Source organism: Mus caroli, chromosome 1 (assembly GCF_900094665.2).
Source record: "Mus caroli chromosome 1, CAROLI_EIJ_v1.1, whole genome shotgun sequence".
Classification (NCBI taxonomy): domain Eukaryota; kingdom Metazoa; phylum Chordata; class Mammalia; order Rodentia; family Muridae; genus Mus; species Mus caroli.
Window position 1 is genome coordinate 173275650 of NC_034570.1, and position 10457 is coordinate 173286106.

General features: G+C 41.5%; 1 protein-coding gene across 1 annotated transcript in view; it reads right to left on the reverse strand.

Annotated features, from left to right (window-relative positions):
• The window catches only part of Mia3 (MIA SH3 domain ER export factor 3), a 43174-nt gene that overhangs the window by 5189 nt on the left and 27528 nt on the right, over positions 1 to 10457 (reverse strand). The window contains exons 8-19 of the mRNA XM_029475810.1: positions 7831 to 7852; positions 7032 to 7120; positions 6722 to 6799; positions 6518 to 6628; positions 4912 to 4983; positions 4619 to 4723; positions 3719 to 3841; positions 3520 to 3631; positions 2679 to 2734; positions 2500 to 2590; positions 2210 to 2348; positions 925 to 1027 (exon numbers count right to left, since the gene is read on the reverse strand). Coding sequence (XP_029331670.1) covers positions 925 to 1027; positions 2210 to 2348; positions 2500 to 2590; positions 2679 to 2734; positions 3520 to 3631; positions 3719 to 3841; positions 4619 to 4723; positions 4912 to 4983; positions 6518 to 6628; positions 6722 to 6799; positions 7032 to 7120; positions 7831 to 7852 — 1101 coding nt within the window. The remainder of the gene's footprint in view (positions 1 to 924; positions 1028 to 2209; positions 2349 to 2499; positions 2591 to 2678; positions 2735 to 3519; positions 3632 to 3718; positions 3842 to 4618; positions 4724 to 4911; positions 4984 to 6517; positions 6629 to 6721; positions 6800 to 7031; positions 7121 to 7830; positions 7853 to 10457) is intronic.

Genomic DNA, 10457 nt, shown 5'->3' on the forward strand with positions numbered 1-10457 from the left:
CTCTCTCTCTCTCCTCTCCTCTCTCTCTCTCTCTCTCTCTCTCTCTCTCTGCCTTTCTCTGCTTCTACTACCCTCTTAACTCCCCTCGCATACCCTGAATAAACTCTATTCTATACTATAAAAAAAAAAATTGGGACAATCCAACAATGTACCCTTAACTCTGAATAGCTACAGTATTAAAGATACCACCAGACATACAAAACCATGTTTTATATAGATTTACTCAAAGTACAGTATAATCAAAATGAAAAAAAAAATTCCTGTCATTTCATGGCTAGAGATTCTTAGATTATCATTTCCTTAATGGTCTTCAAGATATTTTCATAACAGCCTGCTATGAATATTTGCTTCTACACAACGATATAAGTGTTTCTTCTTTCTTCTAATTGTCAGGAAATTAAACAGACTACTGGCTACTGAGTGATTGTTCACTATCAAGTGGAATAATTATGGCAGTGATTTTCACATAGCAAACTGCTTTCATTAAAGAATCACCCTAATATAGTGGTTTTCAACCTGTGGGCTGCAATCCCTCTGGCAAACCTCTATCAAAAAATTTTATATTATGCTTCATAACAATAACAAAATTACAGTTACGAAGTAGCAATGAAAATAGTTTTATGGTTAGGGTCACCACAACATGAGGAATTGTATTAAAGGGTTGGAGCATTGGGAAGGCTGGGAAGGGGATATATAAAATTCCTCCCACCCTGCTGCCCCAGAGCCATCTGCAGGAAACAAGGGCCTTTATAGTCCTATTAGTGTGTGGACTAAATAAATTTATCATTTTTCATCTATGAAATTTTTCCCCTGGTGACTGAATGGACTCACATCCCCACCCCTGTCACGATTCTGTGCTATTCTCTTGTGCACATTTTCTCCAGTTTAGAAAGCAAGCAGAGCTCTGGCCAGAGCCTGGACTTACTTGTACGTTTTTACTTCCTCTGCAGCCAGAACCACCTTCTCATCAGCCGCCGTGAGCCTCTGCTCTCTGTCTTGCCGCTCATACTCTTCTTGACTCAGTTTCCTAGGAGGAAACCAGTTACAGGTCAGTGTCCTTCCTTACCGCAGCCAGCTCTTGTCCAACTGTCCTTTCCTATCCTTTACTGTTGGTTGTTGGTTCGCTGGGTATTTTGTTTTGGTTTTGTTTGTTTCTCTGCCTAGCCCTGGCTATTCTGGAATGCATTCTGTAGAACAGGCTGGCCTGGAACTCAAAATCTGTCCGCCTCTGCCTCTCAAGTTCTGGCATTAAAGGTGTGTGCCACAAGCACCCTGCTTCCTATACTTCCTTCCCTTAATGCCCAGACAAATGAAATCATGCAAAGTTTTCAAAATTTCCCTTATATCTAGGAAGTCAAACTCTGACCTCTTGGCAAGCCAGAAGTCATTTACAATGTGTCCCACAATTTCCTCTAACAATAAAACCACCATAAAAATCACTGTGCTCGGGGGCTGGAGAGATGGCTCAGTGGTTAAGAGCACTGACTGCTCTTCCAAAAGTCCCGAGTTCAAATCCCAACAACCACATGGTGGCTCACAACCATCTGTAATGAGATCTGACGCCCTCTTCTGGTGTGTCTGAAGACAACTACAGTGTACTTATGTATACTAATAAATAAATCTTTAAAAAAAGAAAAAAAATCAATGGGCAACACGTACTATGAGTACTGAAAGCTTCCTGTCCTGTGGACACAGCCGTCCCACTCAGGTAATGCAGGGCAAATACATCTTTTTGCCCTGGAAAAGGTATTAATTACTTTTTTAAATGTTGTACTTGAAGAACTGTTGTATAAAAAGCTAGGTATCCATGCAGGTGCACACCTGTAACTCCAGCAGGGAAAGGCAGAGGCAGGCAGATTCCTGAAGCTCACTGGCCAGCCAGCCTAATGGAATGGATGCTCTTCTGATCAATAAAAGATATGACTCAAAAAATAAAGGTGACCTTCAAAGGGGGAAAAGACACCCAATTTTGACCTCTGACCTCTACAAGCATGTGTATACATGTGCATACCCACATTAAGTACATACAGTGCACACATATACAACAGCAACACCTAGTCACAAGCTACACACATACAAAGAAAAGGCAAGTTACAGAAATAAACCTCAAAGGGAAACCCAAGGCTCTGCTAATTATAAATGGGAAAAACTATAAATAAGCTTTAGGAAAGTGGGTGCGTGCAGGGCTAGCAGAGAGCATGGGGCCTACTTCTGCAGTGCCATCTCCTTCTGCTGGTACAGCTCATTCAGGATCTCCACTTTCTGCCTCAGAGTTTTGCACTCGTCTTCCAACCCAGCTTTAGCAGTCTGCAGCGAGCTGCGGTCATCTTCTAATTTCTTGATTTGGTCTACAAGGGACGAAAAAGTGCAGAGGCTTCAAAGTCAGGGCTGAGGTCAGTTCTGAGAAGTGAGGAGAGAGAACACTGGGACCCACTTATCTAGCCAATCAAACTTTAAGTTGTTCTAATATGTGGCATTTGTGTCTCCAGAAGAACCTACCTTCCAGGTTACATTTAGTGGACATCGATGCTCTTAGCTTAAGCTGTAAAAGTTTTAGATCCTCTTCAACTATTGAGACTGCAGTTTGTGTCTAAAAATTACAGAAGAAAGATCTAGTCTTAAAAGTGAGCCTTAGAAAGGACTCCCTGGTGCTTCTGGGGCTACAAACAGATCGATACCCGAGAGACGTCCATCATCTGCTTAATTCTATTTTTTATCTTCTCACTCCGGTCACCTACAAGAGAAAAGCTTCAGTTGCTTTTTGTTCCTTGCTCTTTAATGACATTTTCATGACTTCCCTCAAACAACGATCACATTCAAACAGCGAATAATAAAAAAAAGTCAAAAGAACTGATTAACTGATTCAGAACTGAAAATTGTACAAAGTTAACTACTAGTTTGTGCCATAAGAAATGTCATCCTTACTCCAAGAAAGTGCTTTCTTCTCTCAGATCACCTCAACCTGGACAAATGTCTACTACTTAAAACCATCTAGCCCTTTGTTCTCCCTTGAATCTGCTATCAGCTATGATTGAAAGCATCCCCAGTGGTAAGGAACAGTAAATGTCCAACCTAAGAGACAATTCTTTCTCAGGTAACATCTTGCTCTAGCATCCTGCTATGCCTGCCATGCAACTCTAGCTTCTTCCCTCACAGCCTTACCTGTGATTCCAACCACCTTAGGCCTCTGAAAACAAGCTGCAAGTGCTAGGAGCAGAGCCACTGCGACCACTCTGTAAAGATGAGTTCCCCTGTGCAGTTTTGATACTCAGACACAAGAGAAGGAGAGCCACTGTACACACCTTGTTCTCAGGGGGCCAGATAAAAAATGTCAGTGTTCTTAGCATGCCTACACTACACACAAGTAGCCCCCTGGCCCAACACAAACACACTTATCTACAAGTTCATCAGTGGGAGCCCACAGCACTAAAGCTTAGCACAGCTGAAAAGCAGCCTCAGTGAGTAGAAATTCAAGTCAAGAGGGCAAAATAGGCCCAACCTCCCCGAGACAGATCTTACCTCCCGTTTCTCCATTGGCCAGATCATCTGACTCATTTCCTCCTTTATCTGGATCCTCAGATTCAAGTTCACATTCTAACCGATTCAGCTGTGTGATGCAATTAGTCAAAGCCTAGAAAAGAAGCCAGTGGGTATAAAAGCCTCTTGATTCTAAGTCAGAATACATGGATTAAGTGTATACTCATGAGAATAAACTTACACTAATATTGTCGTCTTTGTGAGTCAGAGCTACTTCCAAGTCTTCCTGGGACTTCTCAAATGACTTGATCTGTTCAGTGAGCTCGGCATGCGATTTACTCCACTCTTCTACCTGCTGCTGCAACTGAAAGTCAAAGCACATCAATTCCTGTGTGCAGCTGTGCGATGGGAGCTAAGTTACCTGTGTGGGGCAGTGCTAGGAAGCCAGGCCGCTTCTTGGCTTGTCATTAGGAGTTCAAATCTCAGTTAAAGAAAGGGGGAGAGATGGGCTGGAGAGATGGCTCAGCGGTTAAGAGCACCGACTGCTCTTTCGAAGGTCCTGAGTTCAAATCCCAGCAACCACATGGTGGCTCACAACCATCTGTAATAGGTTCTGATGCCCTCTTCTGTTGTGTCTGAAGACAGCTACAGTGTACTCACATACATAAAATAAAGAATTCTTTAAAACAATCTTTAAGGAAAGGGGAAAGTGGTTCCAGCGCTTAGAGCTGAGGTAAGAACATGAGTGTGTAAAAGCAGTTCAGAAAACTATTGCTAATTCAACTTAATTTGCTTCCAGTACGAATGGGTGGGCACATCTCAGACTCCTAAATCCAGACTTTGGTCATATAACCTTCTCTTGGTCAGTAAAGTTATTTAAAAGGGGGTAAAAATATTTACTTTTTGGACATAAAAATCCAACTATTTGCTATCTTAAGGCTACTCAAGTTTATAATGGTCAGGCATTTGACAAGATAAAAGTAAACACCCCGAGAGCTTCGGTAAGTTATACAGAAAACTCCTGAAGCAGATCCCTGCTCCATCTGGGAAGCATAGTTCGCTCTTCCCAGCACCCAGCCTGAATCCTGTTGAGGGAGGCTGCTGAGGGCAATGCCATCGCTATTAGGTGAACTTGCCTTACCTGCTCTTTCTTCTTCTTAAGCCTGGCATTTTCTTCTTGAACCCGATGACACTCAGATTTTACATTCTCTTCACTGAGCTTGGCTTCATTAAGGGCAACTTGAACCTAATAAAAAAACACTCCCAGTTAGTAAATTAATGCAAAGAAAAAGTGAACATTTTCTTAACCAAACATCATTCAAGTTTTATCTTTTACATGTTTTAGCACACCTCAAACTTTTGCTCAACCAGACTAAGACAATGGTTACTTAGTACGTAGATAATATTCTTGTTACGGCACACAGGCAGACTCACCTCTGAAAGTTCTGATGCATTCATTGAAATGACATCCTTCAACTTCTCAATAGATTTCTTGTTTTCCAGTATCTGACCCATGAAAGCAGAACACAAAGCCTCAGGTGTCAGCATAGTCACCAGTGTACATACATGCTCTCTCCTGCTGTGATAAACTGCCCAGAAGCAGCCTGGAGAGCAAAGAGATTATCTCTGTTCGCAGCTTACAGCCCATCATCTAAGGAGGTCAGGGCAGGAACCTGCAGCCAACTGATGCAGAGGCCAGAGAGGAATGCTGCTCACTGCCTTGTTCCCCATGGATGACCCAGGTGTCTTGTTTAGTTCCTAGGACCACCAGCCCAGAGGCAGCACTGGCCACAGAAAGATGGGCCCTCTCACATCAACCATCAATCAAGAAAACTCACAACAGACTTTCTGACAGGCCAATCTGGGGAGGGCATTTTTTCAACTGAACATCCCTTTGTATTAAGTTAACATAAAACAAGCTAACACACACACTAAAGGATGAAACACTAATAAACACATCCCATAACAGCCAATAGTTTGGGTAAAAGTAAGGGATCCAGTTTTGCTCTAAGGGGCAAAAAATAAATATACCAATAATCCAACCTTAGTTACAAGATAATGCAGCACATAACCACATAAAAAGATAAAAGAATAAATCTTTCAAGTAAACCAATTCAAATTATTGTCATGGTTGTGTTCCATCCCCAGTAGAGAAAAACTAAAAAAAAAAAAAAAAAAAAAAAAAAAAAATCTCTGCCTAGCTAAGCCTGATAATTTGGAAGACTGAAACACAAGGGTCATGAGCTCAAGACCTGTCTTGGCTAGAGATTTCAAAGCCAGCACAGGCAACTTAGTGGAGACTGTGTCAAAATTAAAACGTAGAAAAGGGATGCTGCTACAGCTCAGCGTTAGAACACTCACTGACCCTGTGTAAGACACTAGGCTCAAAATCCAAGAGCAGAGGGACGGGAGGAGAATTTCATTGCCTAAATTGGGGATAGAAGGATTTGGAGGAAAATAGACCAATTTCATAGACGAGAATTCCAAAAATAGTATGAAGACTCCAGCTCCTCAAGGGGTGGAAAATGTAATTCTTCCCTCTAACTGTGAGCTGTGCATAGTGGGTTCCAAAGAATACAGTAAACCAAGAGCTGGAAAGAATAATTTAACATCAGAGAGATGTGTCTAGTGGTTCCTTAGCGGGGCACTAGCTCTGCTGAGGTAGGATATAACAGAAGGCCTCTCTGTTTTCTCTGCGACCACTACATGAAGCTGGAATAAGTTTACCGAAAAGAGAACTTTTAAAAAAACAGAACAAGATCGAAGAACCATTCAATGAGGCCAGAATTCATAGTTGGTCTATCTGTGCTGGGGGCAGATCCCAGCCATTTGACAATGGTCCAGTATTGAGAATAAAAATACTCTTCTTGTGCCCATAAGAGTAATCCAGAGTTACAAGTTAAAATTCCACCAGACAAGCCACAGTAGAGTCAACTTCCCTGACTCCTACTTCCACTTGAGCTAACAGCATGGGAAAAGCTGCCTTCACTCAGCATCCTTCAAAAGCCCAATTACATCTCCAGTGAGCAGCTAATCTTACCAGGTCCTGGTTCTTGACATTCTGCTCCCTCTCAGACTCTAACTGAAGACGAAGGCTTTTGGCTTTGTCACCCAAACTTACATTAGTTTCTTCAAGGATCTTGATTTTATCCTCAATAAAAACAAAGACACTAAGATTAGTAAGAATTACTCCTTCCATTTAATTTCACTTGTGGAATGCAATTCTCCCCTAAGAGATTTTTACCTTATATTTAACAGCTTCATCAGAGAGAATCATGTTTTGTTTCTTGGTTTCTTGAACATACTTCTTTGACTCCTTGATCTGTGTAAAACAAGGTGTTTAGAATTAAGTTACAACTTAGAATTAATTACAAATTATAGTGCGACCAAAGTCACTTCCAAGTGGACAACCTTCTCCAGATAACAATTGCTTACATCTACGAAGGCTACTAGGAAATGATGAAATAAAATATGAATCTTCAAATCATACATGGAATGTTAAGACAGAAACATTCAAACTGGAATGGGGGAGGAAGTGAAAAGAATAATTATACCTTTTGTTCATAACTTGACAATTTTTGCATAAGTTCTGCATTTTCTTTCTTGATATTCTCCAACTTTTCAGAAATTTGTTTCTCAGTAACTAAAAAAGAAGAGAAATCTGTAAGTTTGTGAGCCCAAGATAAAGCCAAATGCCCCAGTGTATTAACAGCCAGGCCTGGTGCCTGGCACTAAAAGAGGGAAACCATGCTTTGCATGACTGCTATGTTTAAAGGCAGTCTGTAGTGAGTATAGTAAGGGGGTAAGAATATTAAACCTTAAAAAGGGCAGTGTGCAGACTTTACATTTAATTGAGAGATACAGAATTTAAGGAAATGCTATTACTTGGTCCCATCTTAGAAAATGAGATTGCTTCAAATGTCATCTGCAAACAGAAACTGAAAAACACAAAATACCAGCTCCTTCCACCATCCTGGACAGCATCCACTCAGATGGATTCGGTGTGTGTTTGATATCCCACCGCCCTGCATGCTGTCTGCTCAGCTACGGATCCAGTGTGCATTTAATGTGTGTGTCACAGGGACGGACTCTGCACTGCATCAACAGCACACTTGATCTGCCATGGTAACCGACCCTGCTCTCCCCACTCCCTCAGTCTGCTGGGTTGCCTGTCTCAGTTGCATCTCCACGGTTCTACCAGCCAAGTTTGTGGGCTAGAGACAGTAAACTTTCCAGGAGTTAATAAAGCAATCAGACAGAAGTTATGGCATCTATGTCTAGATTACAGAAGACTAACATCAAACACCAATGCAGAGGGTTGAATACAGGGAAAAAATGAACCTAAATATTTACCTTGATATACTCTACTCTTTACCTAGAAGAAAAGAAATAAAATTAAGTTTGTTGTCAAACACTTAATTAGCATATTGTTCTTAATATGGGAGAACCATAAACAAATGAGAAATTAGTAACAAACTTGTTTCAGTTTAATGAACCCTTAGTATTTGAAAATAAGGAAAGGTTGGGCTAGCATGATGGCTTAGGCAAAGGTGCTTGTCACTAACCCTGACATTCTGAGGACCCACATGGTCCTGAGAGAGAATCTGCAAGTTATGTTCTGTTCTGCACATGTGCAGCATGGCTCAAATGTATACAAATAAACATGGTCTTGAAAAACCAAAAAAAAAAAAAAATTTTAAAAAGACAAGGCTAGCACTCGGGAGGCAGAGGCAGGCGGATTTCTGAGTTCGAGGCCAGCCTGGTCTACAAAGTGAGGGCCAGGACAGCCAGGGCTACACAGAGAAACCCTGTCTCGAAAAAAAAAGAAGACAGGCTAAAAGGCATTTTAAATGTAATTGGTACTAATACTTCATAAATAGCCTCAATAGACAAAAAAAATAGATATATAGCTAAAAGTATGTTTATAGATCTATTACAAGAGCATCAATCTTAAGATCTTAGCACTGATGCCTCACAACCCCAGCGGCTGCTAGCTCAGCTTAGTAATAATAAACACACCATGGTCTCGTTACTTGGTATCTATCGCCTGACAACTCTAGCACTGATGCCTCACAACCCCAGCGGCTGCTAGCTCAGCTTAGTAATAATAAACACACCATGGTCTCGTTACTTGGTGTCTATAGTCTGAGACTCTGAGTACTAGAGGAAACTCAGAAATGAGTGTTCAGAACGGTGTCAAAGAAACAAAATTCAAGGGAAAATCTTTTTCTTTAGATATACCATCTTTCACTCACCAGAAAATATCCTAGCAATCCTATTCAAAGCTCTCTACCTGTTGAATTTAGGAATGCTGTGGTAGGATCGGGGTAGTGGATAAAGCACGCTCCATGCCAGGGTGAGGATCTGAGCTTGGATGCCCAGAACCCATGGGAATGGTAATATGTTTGTAATCCCAGTGCTCCTATGGTGAGATGGGAGGTGGCAGTATGAGTCTCCCAGAATCCTTCAGGTCAGCAGCTTGCCATATGTGGTAATGAACAATTAAAAAGAAACAGGATCTCAAAAGAGAGGAAGGCTAGAACTGACACCAGGGGTTGGCCTTTGACCTCCACACACGCATACTTACACACACGCACAGACACACAGAAAAACGAAAAACAAGCTAGGAATCTGATAGTGCACATCATCTGACTTCCAGGACTAACAGTGGGACATGGTCCTCGGCCTGAGGACCTGAGGACATGTTCCCAGAGGAGACCTACAAGGAAAGTGACCGCTAAAACTGTGATTCCCATCAGGAGAGCAATGACCTCTAGATCTATAAAGCTGAGATAGTAACTGGTGCACTTTGCCTTGTGAGCCATGGTCTCACTCTGTAGCCCTCACTAGTCTAGAACACTCTCTATGTAGACCAGGTTAGCCTTGTAGTCACCTGCCGCTGCCTCCTGAGTACTGGGATTATAGGTGTATGCTACAACACCTAGCCCAAATTTCTTTTCTTAAAGAAAAAAAAAATGACATTTATGTGTTGGTGTGTACGGGTGTATACATCCAAGGGCAAGCATATGTACATGTGGAGGCCATATGACAGCTTTTGGGAGTTGGTTCTGATCTCAAACCATGTTGTGTCCTGCGCTCACACTGAGGTTGTTAGCCTCGGCTACTGGCATCTTATCCACTGAGCCAACTTGCTGACCCACTAAATTAATTTGTAACTCAAAATATATTTCTCTTTTCAAATGCTAGTATTTTTAAAACTTTTTTAGATTTATTGTATGTGTTTGAATATTTTGCATGCATATACATCTATGTACCCCATGCATGCCTAGAGGTTGTAGAAGTCAGAAGTAAGCTTTGGATCCCGTAGAACTCGAGTAATAGATGTTTATGAACCGCTGTGTGACAGCTAGAAAGCAGATCTGGGTCCCCTGCAAGAGCAGCAATTACTGAGTTATTATTGAGCCATCATCTCTTCAGCCCTTCAAATACCTCTGTTTTTTAAGTGGTGATGATATTCAGACCCATCCACAAGTCATCCATGAAATTTCAATCTTATCAATATAAAACATGTATGATCATCTTATTATAAGAAAATGTGGGGTTGGAAAGATGGCTCAGCGAGTAAGAGCAGTGACTACTCTTCCGAAGGTCCTGAATTCAAATCCCAGCAACCACATGGTGGATCAAAACCACCCGTAATGGGATCTGACACCCTCTTCTGGTGCGTCTGAAGACAGCTACAGTGTACTTATGTATAATAATAAATAATAAATCTTTGGAGTGGAGCAAGCAGGGACTGAGCAAGTGGAGTTGACTGGAGCGAACAGGGCTGACTGAAGCAAGCAGAGGTCCTAAAAATTCAATTCTAACAATGACATGAAGGCTCACAACCATCTGTACAGCTACAGTGTACTCACATACATAAAATAAATAAATCTTTAAATAAAAGAGAGGAGATAAAAAGAAAGGAAGGAGAAAGAGAGGAGAGAGAGAGAGAGAGAGAGAGAGAGAGAGAGAGA